This window comes from Zonotrichia leucophrys, chromosome 1, assembly GCF_028769735.1.
Source record: "Zonotrichia leucophrys gambelii isolate GWCS_2022_RI chromosome 1, RI_Zleu_2.0, whole genome shotgun sequence".
Classification (NCBI taxonomy): Eukaryota; Metazoa; Chordata; class Aves; order Passeriformes; family Passerellidae; genus Zonotrichia; species Zonotrichia leucophrys.
The window spans coordinates 31,299,384-31,312,483 of NC_088169.1; the positions used below are offsets into that span (position 1 = coordinate 31,299,384).

Below are 13,100 nucleotides of genomic sequence, written 5' to 3' on the forward strand. Positions count from 1 at the left end.
TGTCCCTTTTAAGAGAAAGAATTTAATTTGTACCAGAAACGCACACTTACCTAGTGGCACCTAAGCTGCATGTGGACATAGGAAGGATATGGGGAGAACAGACTCTGCACCATGGAACAGTGGCACCATCTAGTCCCCAGTCACTGTGCTTGATAGATTTCCTAATTTCTGCAGTGATTTAACATTAGAGAGGGTCCAGCTCATTGAAGCAAATTTATATGCAGGAGCACTATTTTAATCTTAGACTTAAAATAATTTTAATTTGTAATAGCTTCCTTTTCCAGTCTGTCAACATACCTCCACCTCTTGGCTTTTTAAGAAATAAGGTAAATATAGAAATAAAAGTATTAAATTATTACCAGGCAACCAGAACAAGGAAAACATCAGAACTGTCAAACCTAGAAATGTGAAAAATGACCTAGACTTTCCAATTCTGACCTGTCTCCTCAACACAACTCTACCTGGTTCCATCTTATTTAAGGCTTGCTAATTTGACTAAATATTGAAATGAAATAATGAAAATACTATAATAGACCATCTCATCCTTTATTCTTTCAGTCACTCAGGTGCCAGCTTTCTTTCTCAACCTGCAACTGCTAACAAATATCACCTTGATGACTTTGCCTGCGGTGTTTATCCTGCTGCTGCTATAATTTTGCTTCCTCTTTGCAGGAGACAGCTGCTCTACACGGGTAGCTCTTCTGCAGCACGGTGAGGCATTATGGAAAAGCTTATTGCTGATGCTAATGGAGCTGGTCTAGCTGCTGACACAGAGCATATGGCTTTACTGGATTTCAGTTCCAAAATGCTGACCCCCTCTTTCAGGAGGAAGGAGCATGGTGATCTGGAGGACGTGGCTCAGCCACCTCCTCACCGTAGGAGACTGAGAGATGTATGGGCTATTTCACCCCCCTTGCTTTCGAAGGCAAAGGTACATTGCCTACACTTCCCTCATCCAATTAAAAGGAAACAAACCAGAAATGTCATGTTCAGAAACCATCATGCTGGTACCAATGGGGTTAAAATTTCTCCAGCAGTGTGCCTTTTCGAGGTTTGGAATTTTTTGCTATTACTTGGATAAAAAAACCAATAAAGATAAGACATGCATTTTTCTTTTTCTAAAGCTGTACTTGTTTAATGGTTTAACGTGAAAGGGGGATACTAGAAGCATCCTGAATACAGTTTAAATGAGTTTAAAACTCCAATTGCTTATAGCTTACGAAAAAAAGTGTCTTAAACCAAATGGTCTCTGTGGGGTGATGCATGGGCAAAATGTAAAATGACACATAATGAAATAAAGTAATTTTATTTGCAAACCTGTTTGAAAGGCTGGTACAGAATGTAACAATCAAGCAGAAGCAGTCTGGCATTTCTCTTGGCGTACTTTTGCAGAATTATGTGACCCAAGAAAGAAAACATTAAGATGTTCTGATTTCACCCTATAGGACAGAGAAACACACTTTGGTTAATGCTTACCATAATTCTATCTACTTGGCTCAGACAGTTATATTTTTATGAATCTTACGTTACTTTCTGTCACCCTCTAGGCAACAATATAGAGTTATTACAGTATAAAGGAAAATGCTTCCTGTTGAGCTTATACTTGAACAAGTCTTAACCAAGTGGAAGCTCTTAATAAAAGGGTAAATATACTAAGGAATAAACAGGTAGAGTGAATAAAAAAGGAATGTAGGCTTTATGGATGCGCTGGTTGATGGCGTAGCCCAGCGAAACGCAGAAAACTCCAAGGTAAAGCCGACGTGCTAAGCTACATCAGAAATCTGAGGGAGTTAGAATTTTGTTAAGTGAATTTAGTGCTCATTAAGGGATTTGCGGTGTCAGCATTATAAAGCAAAGTCCTCTCTCGCCCTCAGAATTGGAACAGCACAGTGCAGCAATATTAATTCCACAGCCGTTCCCTTCTTGGCCTTGCCAATAAAATTATTACCCAGGGACCCAATTGTTCGGCACTGCTCGGCGAGTGCTCCTCACGAGAAATTGAGCTGAGATCACCGGCTCTTTTAATGTGGCAGACAGATTGCAGCACACTGTGCCATGCCAGGCTTGAAACACAGACAGCTTCTGCCTTTAGCTTAAAAGAAAATATTGTGAATTACTCTTGTTGTTTTCTGTGTCTCCCTGAAATACCCACACAAATTATTTCCTTCTGCTTTACGTCTCTCATCATTTCCTCCTTTGTTCTCAGACCAGTTATTTTGACTAGAAGTTTATTTTGTGCAGCATAGGAAATACAGATCCACAAATACTAACCAGACATAGGAAAAAATATCAGTGTGTAGATTTTCAAATCAGTTGTATGAAGCAGAGATCTACTGGTGCAGAAAACACTGATGAGGTTGAAAAAACTGTACTTGCTCTCTCTGTTTTTTTTTTTTTTTCTCTTAGCTGAAAGTCAGCTAGGTATAGTTTTCATTCCATGGAAACTCTTCATAACGAGTATACATTTATATTCCCTGTGGCCCCATGTGGCTTTTTAAGACCAAATATAAAGCCTTCTTCAGCATTACTTTATCCCTTCGTCCAGACATCATTCAGAGCTACAGCTGATTTTCTAAATTACATCATATGTAAGTAGATTTATTTTTCCTTTTCTGCAGATATAGTTTCATTTCCTTTTCCAATTTGCATGGGTGCACACTCATAAATTTTAAATATATTTAACCTCTTTTCAAAGAATCCTTTTAATTTCTCTAAAGGTCCATGACCTTTAACTTTGATACACAACATTTTGTACATTTAAACCCCACAAAAACATCCAGAAATAATGCTTTAAACACCTTACTACCTTTCCAAAGGTCCTCTTTTTCCCTCATGAAACAAAACATTCCCCTGAATGGTGCTCCTGGTAGCCCAGAAACAAGGGCTTTAGCTGAGAGGCATTAGCTGGGGCTTTGCTGATCACAGAGTTCATCAAGTATCTAATTAATGAGGGAAGATTGGATGGGCCATCCTGGACCCAAACAGGAATCCTACAAGCCCAGGAGCTGACCAGCACCTCTGGCTGCTAGAAGGCAGAGAACACATTTCCACATGGCTGTGATAACTTAACTTGCACCCGTGGCAAGTCCTTTGTCACCTCCCGAGATGTTACCAGCGATGAAAGAATTCCACCTTAAACTGTGGGGTTTTAAGTGCCTGCTATTCCTGAATAGTCACCTTGTCACCCAGACAGATCATTACCACTGTCATCTCTTGTTCCTCACCATTAGATGTCCCTTTCTAAGAGTAACTTCCCTGGGAAGTCCACATCCACACCTGCCAGGGCATGATGCTGGATGATTTCCTTGACTCTAATAAACCTTTGCTGTGAAAGGCAAGGAGCAGGAAGCAAATGACCTGCCCCCCAAGCTGAGCATCTTTGCTTAGTTTTGGAGAAGAGCAAGTAGCAACCTCCAAGATCAGTTTGGGTGACCTGTGTAGGAAAGCAAGAAGGGACACCCTGTTTCAGAGGCCAGAGAAGATGACCAGGGGACCACAACTAGCCAGCATGGGAAGGTCATGTTGGCTGTAACTGCATTCCCAGCTCATTCTCCACAGAAGGTTCTGGCTGCTGGTACATAACCCCAGCTCACAGCAGCACCTGAGATCCCCAGAAAGAGCACACAAGTCTCTGGGATTGTTCAGTGAGGATCACCTGTCTCTTCACTGTTTTGGTTTGCAAATGCAATTATCCCAAATATATCTATTTGTGTATATATATACACACACATGCATACACATGCATACACACACATACACACACACACACACACACACACACACACGCATATATTTTATGACGCTGTGATCTCTCTCAGATTTCTCAGTACTGGCACTGCTCAGGGCTTGCCTGTGAGGCGGAGGCAGTGGAACAAGCACAGCCTCTGGCACAGTGTGGAGGCAGGCAGGGACTGTGCTGTGCACCACTGCCTTTGTCTCCAGCTTTTCTCTGTTCAGGCTGCCAGGCAGCAACCTCGGTCACATGGAGGTTTTCTTCAGGGAGCCACTGCTCCAAGAGATGCTCAGAAAAGATGCACCCTTAAACTGGTGCAGCCACTGAGAATTGTAATTATGGCATTTATTAAAGCTGTTTTCAAGGCACAAATGTAAGACAAAAGGAAATAGGTAGTAATCACTTAACAGACTCTGACACCACTCACAAATTCAGAAATCTTTGGAGGAAAGATGAGGGATAGGTTAATAACCTTTCTCTTTTGCTTCCAAGGGGCATTGTGTGCTGCCAGCAGCGGTGACCAGCTTGAGCGTCCACCCGCTGATCCCTTGGCCACTTTGTGAGATGGCCCCTGACATCTGTTGGGGGTGAGTGGCTGGCAAGTGTAATTGGGAGCTGTCACAGGGGACACCCTCTTTGCTGCCCCCTGCCCCCTGTGCCTGACCCCAGCCTGCAGAGCCCTCCATGGGCTCTGGTTCTGAGGGTGGCGTGTACCTGCCGTGCTCATTGCCAGCAGGTCGCGCCCTCCCCATCACCACAAAGCCACCATCCAGCAAAAGGGCTTTGTTCAACCTGGACCCCAGGGAAAGCCCACTCATAGCACTGGGTTCAGTCCTTTTGTTTCCAGGTTAAAAACTTGACCTTCCCCTCCCCTGAGCCTGAAACAGCTCTCACAGCACTTCTGTTCAGCAATTACATTTTCTTTTTAAATCTTTCTTTGGGGCTCAGGTGACAAAAAGACTTTGATAATATAAATAGGTCTCCAAACCTTTTGTGTGAGTAAAAAACTATAGGAAAGAGAAAAAAAAGATAAAAAAAAAAAAATCTGTGTCTCTCTAATTGGCATAATTCCATCAGCCCTGGTTTATAATTTAAGATGGATCAATTCTGCAGCTGACATGATAGATGTTGTCATCAATACTTGGAAAGAGCAATTTATATTTCTTTGTTTGGGGACACAGCCATCCACCTACCTCTGTGGGGGTATTATGTGTGAATCAAGAGCAATATGTGGCCAGTAGACTAAGACTTGACTTAGACTTCCAGCCATGCACCTTATTAAAATAATAAATATTTTCATTATCCAGAGAATCCATTATAGTTCTCTGTTTTAGCTATTGTTAACTAATAATTTGGATTAATTACCAAGTTAAATCATTAAAAATTAAATCCATATATTTTGCTTCTTTAAAAGAGTGATAGCTTGCAACCGTTTGTGTAATATGCATTTTAAGTGGGAGAGTGGTGAAATATGTTGTGTTAACTTAACTTTGACAGCATCTGTATCCATGCCATATTACACTCTGGTCTTATCAAATCTCAGAAGCTACAGCTCATAAATAGACTGTGATGATATTTGCAGGAGAGAAATCAGTCACAATATTTTTGGCATCTTTTGTAGTGACTAGAGAAGAGCCACCTAACGAATACAATATACAATAATGCAATAAAGGAGTGTGTAAGAGCACAGAATCAAGGAGCACTTACACCTGCTGAGTCAGTTAAGGTTAGGCGAATGTTAGTGATCAGGCATAAACACAAGTTTCATCCTAAGGAATTTCAAATCAGATTGCAAGTTTAAATAAACAGGGAAACACAATTCAGAGCTCATTTCTCTCTCTGCTGAAGCAACGCCAGCCATTGTGCTGGAACTTAGCACTGATTAAATGAAACATTATCTGGTTGAAGACGTAAAGATACAGCAAGAAAGTAAAGTTAGTTAGAAAGAAAAATTGTTTCCAACTGTACATTTTATTATGTTAAGAGTACTAAACTATGGACTGTGAAACTGCTCAAACTGCAAGTTACTGAGCTCAGTATGGGAAGAACTGTGACACTGGATAGGCTGTGATATACAGGTGGCTAGACTAGATAATCCAGTGGTTTGCTTTTGCCATAAACTATGAGGTTATGAAAACCCACTAGTACATTGAAAACTCTTTACACTTTAGCGTGTAAGTATCCACAGTGGAACACTGTATTTGAATTTAAATAGCAAACCTATTACAGAGTATACTCATTAGACTACTTTAGAGACCCCTGGAAAAACAAAACACATCCAAAAGCACTGAGGGACAGATTCTGCAAAACTGGCTCTAATTTAGAATCCCTTGCCCCTGTGGAGCTGGGGCCCAGCAGAAATAGGTACTGCTCAGAATGGTGATGAGATGCTAAAGCAAGACTAAATAATACTTCTTGGTTTTTCATCTCATGGAGGAGATTCGTGTCTAGGCGTTATGCAAACACTCACTGAGGAGCCATGTGTGTCCTGCCACAGCCTACACAAGGGCTCAGTTACCAGAGCTGCCCTGGGAGCACTGCCTTGCAGTGAGAGGTGGAAATGCATCCACATCAAGGGACGTGTGACTGTGCTTGGTAACCCTCCCTGCGAAACAGCGCAGCAGTCTGCCCTCTGAAGGAATTGCTGATGGATTAGGCTGTTGGGACAAGAGTAGGCATGGATTTACTGAAGAGATGTGGTGAGGTGTAACAGCTCTCACTTTGTCCCTGAAACTGCAGGATGTGACATGCAGGATGTGACATGCAGGACCACACTGCATGTATGTGGCTGTGAGGCTGTCCCCAGCAGCCACTGAAATTCACAAGCAAAACAGAGGTTCTGCCTGTGTCCCACCACTCTGCATTGGGGTGTCACAAGTGGGGCAAGATGTAGAATTTCTTGTTTTGAGACACACTGTACTAATTTCCTGCACTGGCCACCTCCAGAATCCCTCTCTTCTGTTCTTTGAAAGCATTCAGCTAAGGTCTTACGAATTCGCTGGGAATTAATTTCTTGCTGGGTACATGTTTTAAAGGTAGGTGCTACCAAAGAGATACTATGGAGGTATTTTGCGTACAGGATGTTGACTAGGAATGTAGTATTTCTCACCTCCCCCTTATTTTATGTTACATTAAAATTATCTTTACTCTTCCTCAGGCAGTTGCTATGCCACGCTTAAGACAGAGAGTCTAAGAAGAGGGAAATGTCAACTTTTAAGATGATGTTCAGCTTTCCTGCTACATGCAATCTTTATGTAAGGGATTTGAATTACATATTGTTCCTAGGTTCTTCTTACAAAGTCTGCTTGACTGGGCACAGTTGCTTGCTTATTCTTAATGAAAAGTTGTTAACAGAGGAAAGAGCAAAATGAAGGGGCAAGTAATGTCTGTATGAATCATGAAAAATATATGTATAATGAGCAGGATTAGGTAGCACATGGCATATTTTTATTTATATAATGCCATGCTTTCATAAAAAGGCAGGTTTCATTCCCTACAGGATTTGAAAACACATTGACAAGTCACACAGCAAGGGCTGACAGGGGATTGCTGGTGGCTGCAGGAAAGCTGTGGGTTGCAACAGGCAGTGGGGAAGGACTTTCTTCAGTCACCATCCTGAGGTTTGTTTAAACACTCTGTGTCAATTTACTGTATGTTATGGTTTTGATCATGGAACCCACTGGAGATAGAGGGGCCACTTCTAAGTAAGAAAGCAGCAGGTGAGTTTACTGTTCAGTGGCTGGAAGGAAGGAAGGATTTGAATGAATAAGACACGGAGCACAGAGGACGCTCCAGCCACAGGGGCCAACCACAGCGTTATACTGAGGAGCCAGCACAGGAGCCCAGCCAAGCACATCACAGGGGAAGCAAATTTAGGGGTGGAAGGTTAACCTGTGAGGTCTCACATACAAGGAGTTTCAAAAATGCTACCAGGGTCAGAGGAAACATTGAGCACCTGGCAGATAGCCAAAGCAGTTGGGATTTTGAATTGACATTAATTTCAATGCAATTAGTCTTGATGTTCTCTGCTCTGCATGAGAGGAGAATCAGAGCCATGATGGGAAAGAAAAGAACAACACAATAATGATACACATTCAAGAAATGTAAAAGAAAAATAATAATTTTTTGTGTTAAAACATATTAAAAACATAAAACATACTGCCTATCATTATGTATTACTCTTTGAAATTTAATTCACTCAGTGCTGTTCATGCTGTTTGTTTACATTTTCTATTGATCTCAGTTTGGATGATGAATTTAGCCTATGGAATTTTGCTTCCAAGTTTCCACACGAGTTGCCACTTGTGAGCATTGCAGTCCACCTTGCTCTTCACAGAATGACCTGGGGTAAATTCCAGCACTGGTGTAAAGGGGGTCCCACTTCTAGTGATTTAGTCCACAAAGGCAGCCTAAGCTTGCCCTGCTGTATGTACCATTTTAGAGGTGATTTAAGCACTTCTGCAAATCACTGCTTAAGCTGGGTCTCAGGGAAAGAATCAGGGTCATGCTGCAATGGGGGTTGCACAACCTCCCTTAAAATAAGAAGAGTGAGGCAGCACAGGCTGTGGCTTGAAAAGGTCAGTGTAAATATGCTGCCCTTCACTCCTTCACACGTAAGTAATGTGTTTGTTGAGAATGTTACCTGCTTTCCAGGCTCAATCTTCTGTCGCGGTAAGCTTTTCCCCAGCTGACAGAAAAGCTGTTTTCAGGCGGCTTTATGTATCCATTAGTACTGTACCAAGCCTGGCATCTGAACTGGCATGATTTTTTTTCCTTTTCATCTTCATTTGCTCTGGGTAGGCAGGGGGTGCCACAAGCCTGCCCAGCCGGGACACATCCTTCTCCATCCCCCTGGGGAAAGTGAGGAGACGGGCATTACAGGAGCCGGCTCCGGGGTCACTCCAGGCTGAAGATGTGCCACATCCCGAGGGTCGGGGGACTTCTGGCAGTAGGAGGCAGCACCACCTTGGCTGTGCAAGGGAACAGAAGCAGCTGTGGAGTGGCTTGGGACTTTGAGATGACTCGCCGAAACTGGCGTGCGAACTGTTTTCAAAGCCGTGCAAACGGGTTTTCAAACCTTTCCCTTGGAGTGTGCCTACGCTGCAGCCAAAGCTGCGCCGCAGCTTGTGCAAGGTTATCAGCCCTAAATTAAATCAGGCTAACTCAGGAACGAATAACACACAGCCACAAAAGCAGGCGAGAAGCCTGCATAAATACTTGAGCGCTGCTGTGGGCTGCCAGGGTGCCATGCACGTCAGGGTGCCCTAGCCAGCTGCCAGCTGCCTTGGCTCTGTCTCCTAGAGCAGGGATCTCCCAGTGTGGGATCGCTCTGCAGATATCCGCGTTGGTGCTGTTGCATGAATAGCCCCCTCTTTTCGTCACGGATTTTGCACATTTCTTCTCCCTGTCTGCGATGACATGGCACTTCTCTGGCAGCTACTCACAGCTTAGCTGAAAAGCCCAGTATTCTGGAAAGTATTTAATGTGTGTTAACCTCTCTTAATGTGATTCAGCAACTACAAATCAGAAGCGCCTGCCTCCCCTGGCCACGCAGATATCACAGCCGGTGCCTCACACAGGCTGGATGGCAATGCGAGGCATCTTACTCGCTTTGGGTGGCAAATGCTGATGATTGGTACTTTTATTTTTAAACAGAGATCACTCATTTTTAAAGGCTTCGTGCAATCCAGGGACCTTTAATTGCCTGTGCAGGTCTAGGTGGAACTGTGTGGACATGAAGACTTGCACAGGTGCAGTTTATTACACATCTGATGAGGAATTGGTGCAAAAAGGCCTTAACCCAGCCCAACCCCTGGACTGCGGAGAGAGCCCCTGGGAGCATCCCGGGCTGCTGGCTCCAGCGCAGAGAGCCGGGTGCACGGCCCCGGCCCCATCCCACAATAGATGCCACAGTTTCTCCCCAGTGTTTCTCAGCCGAACATCGTGGTGCTTACACCGCGTGAGGTGCGGGTGAGCCGGGTTGCTGTGTCCCACCCCGGGGTACCTGGCCAGGAGGAGGAGGAGGCGGAGGAAGAGGGAGGGAAAAAGCCCACCCCAGACCCAACTTCTGCGGGCCAAACCCCCACGGGGGTGCAAGCCGCCCCCAGCTCCCGTGCCCGCCGGGCTGTGCCGCCCCCCCGCGCCGAGCGGGCGCTGCGCGGATCCGGGCGCTGCGTGCGCGGGGCGGGCGCCGCCTCGGCCGCGCTCCCGGCGGCGGGAGGGAGAGAGGGAGGGAGAGAGAGAGGGAGAGAGGGAGGAGGAGGCGCGGGGGAGCGGGGCGGGAGCGGAGCGCGGCGGCGGCGGCCGAGCCGAGCCCAGCCGAGCCGCGCCGCTCGCACACGAGCGGTGGCACCGTGTGCTTTCTTTTGGGGGCAGGGTGCTCGCTTCTTTCCTAGCGGGAAGCGGGAGGAAGGCGGCCGAGGGGTCCGTCCCCGCCCGCGCGTGTGCGGAGAGCGGCCGGCGGCGGCGCCGGGGGTGCTCCGCGCCCTCGCCCTGCCCGCGGTGCAGTTACGATGCGCCCCGGACGCCGTGCGGCTGCAGCGCGGCGGCGCTGACATCGCTCACCATGGACAGCTTCGACTTAGCTCTCCTTCAGGAGTGGGACCTGGACTCTCTGTGGTGAGTGGTGCCGCTGCTTCACCCCGGCGCGGGGACACGGGGGCTGCGGGGGATGTGCGGTAACTGGAGGGGGTGCGATAACTGGGCCATGTGCAGTAATTTGGAGTGGGTGTGCACTTACCTGGAGAGGTGCAGTAGATTTGGGGTACAGCAATAGTGGGCGTGCAGTAAGGGGGGTGCACTGACCCGAGGGTACAGTAACTGGGGCGGCGGGTGCATTGGCAGAGGGTGCAGCCCAGAGAGGTGTCTCCTCTGCCACTTGCTCTCCCAGCATTGCTGGCTCGGCAGGGGCAGAGGGACGGGTGCCCCCCTCCTCTGACTGCCAGGGTGGATCCGGGAGGTGAGTGTGGTGTTCGGCTGGAGGGGTCACCTGCACTCGGCCCTCCGCCCCCCCGCGCTCACCCCCTTCCCCTCTAATAATACCTTGTGCCCACCCACCTCTAGTACCTCGAGTTGGACTCATCCCCCATCCTTCCTGCACGCCCTTTTCACCCCCCACCCCCACCTTCGCTCCGCAAGTCCCTCTCGGGCCGTCTTTATTGTGCCCCCCCCGCTGCATGCCCTTGACCTCCCCCTGCGCACCCCCGTCCCTGCCCGCCCCGGCGGCGGGTGCGGGGCTGCCGGGGAGGAGGGGAAACAATTTCTAGAAATGTCATTAGCGGCTGGAGGTGGGAAGCTCTGCCCTCCCCCCTGCACCACCCTCCCCAAGCTGCTGCCTCTGCTAAGTCCCGGAGTTTGCTGCGGGAGTCACGCTGCCCCCGGGCGGCCGCCGCTCCCCGCCGCCGGCCCCGGGTCCTGCTGGGGTCCGCGGGGTGGGGAAGAAGCGCTCCGCTCCCCTTGGACCCCGGGGGAGGTAGCGCTGCGCTCCCCTTGGACCCCGGGGGAGGAAGCGCTGCGCTCCCCTTGGACCCGGGGGGGAAGCGCTCCGCTCCCTTTAGACCCCCCCGGGATGCGGGGAGGCGCCCCGGGACCTGCGGGGCGATGCCGCGGTGGGACGCGGGTGCGGAGCCGCGTGTGGCGGGAGCCCCGCTGTTCACAGCCCCGCTGCCCGGAGCCCCGCCGCTCACAGCCCCGCCGCTCGCAGCCCCGTCTCGGCGGGCCGTGCCGCCTTCCCCGGCGGGGCGCGCTCCTGCGCGGGGCGCTCCGCGGAGCAGCGGCGGCACTGCCGGCCCTGGAGTGCGGCGAGCTGAGGTCTCTTTTGCCGGCAGTCAGACACCGGTGTGCGTTTTGTTTTAAGCCGTGCTCGGTGATCTATGGCTTCTGTCAGCAGGGAGCGCGTTCGACAGCGCCGGCTTTTCTGCTCGGTGGCAGGTGTAGCAGAAGGAGCCGGAGCAGCCAGTCCCGTTAGTTGAGCTGCTTCTCACAAAAGACCTCAGGAGGATGAGAACAGCTTGCGCTGCATAATGTGGGTGCTTATAAATGCATACATTGATAACACCGAGCTCAATAAAACTTTCACATTGCTGTGGGAACTTTAAAGAGCACGTATAATACAAAATTAGTTATTACCCCATAAAAGTTTTTAATTATAGTGTTTCTGCCTGTGACACAAGTTAAGGTTATGTCCTCGTTTCAATTATAAATACCAATATTCAGTTTATATCCAAACCATAACATTTATCTCTGGCCTGATTTTGAGTTTACAGTCCGTGTGCATGGTTTTACAATTAAATTACATGTTTTTTGTATTAAACAAGAGTGGGAGAAAGAATACTTTTATACATTTGAATGATTTTCCCTTTCTCCTTGAATGAAGACAAACTTTGGGCAAATTTTCTTTTTCAGCAAAAGTATGCTGTCCATTGCTCTGTTCTCTGAGCTGGCCATTTGAGATAATAATGATTTGAAAGACTAACAAAGTAACTCTGGGACATTAGGGATCTAGGCTGTGTCTGGCCATTGCTTCTTCTCATAACCTTTTTAGCACGCTTCTTGGCTGTTGTGGAGCCACTTTCAAATGAATGTGGTTGCCATAAGACTCCTGTATGGGTCCAAAAAGGCATCAACTGTTTTCCAGCTAAATTACCTTCTTAAAAATATCTGTGTTTGCATTACTTGCAATCTTGTGGTTTCATATCTCTTGTTACTTGTTTTCCTCTATAACTGTTGCAGTTTAGAAGGTGAGTTCATCAGAAGGTCTCCAAAAAGCACATTAAAAGTCGTTGCATTGTGGCAGGCCTGCATTCACTGCTAAACTTTCACCCCTTTGTAGGGTTGAACCCCACAAATACCCAGAGCAGTGCCTAGTGAGGGGAGCAAGGGGGTTGGTGTTGTGTTTCCGAGTCCTTTTTGGGGCACTGGGTTTTGCCACCAGCTTTATCAGATCATGGGCCGAAAGTTCATCAGGAAGCAGCTGTTTGACAAGTGGCTTGGAATAGTCAGTTTTGAAAACTCATGCAAACAGTAATAAATAAAGCTTACCTTGGCTTAGTGGAAGCTCCCAAAGTCTGTTGTGAAGGTCAGCAGTGCCCTGGGGCCCTGGGTCATTCTCCCATTTGCAGGCAGGGTGGCTGTGGCATGCTGCCCTGCCTGCAAACCATGGGGCAAGTTAGGGGCATTCTCAAGAAACTGGTGTGAATTCTGCACTAAACTGGCCAAAACAAAGCTTTTGGACATGGTGATGTGCAGCTATGAAGACTTATGAGAATGCCTTCAAAGTTGTGCAGTTGTTGCCAAAAAGGGAAATAAAGTACACTACATAGATAGGAAGTACTTCATGGCAAAGAGCAACACTTAAAGAGACTTAATT

The 13,100-nt window shown here is 47.4% G+C and overlaps 1 protein-coding gene across 1 annotated transcript in view; it reads left to right on the forward strand.

The window, feature by feature from the left end:
• The first annotated feature begins 10,041 nt into the window (after nt 1-10,041).
• Nucleotides 10,042-13,100, forward strand: part of AFF3 (ALF transcription elongation factor 3) — a 327,563-nt gene continuing 324,504 nt past the window's right edge. The window contains exon 1 of the mRNA XM_064710766.1: nt 10,042-10,351. Within this exon, the coding sequence (XP_064566836.1) occupies nt 10,299-10,351 (53 nt within the window). The 5' untranslated portion in view covers nt 10,042-10,298. The remainder of the gene's footprint in view (nt 10,352-13,100) is intronic.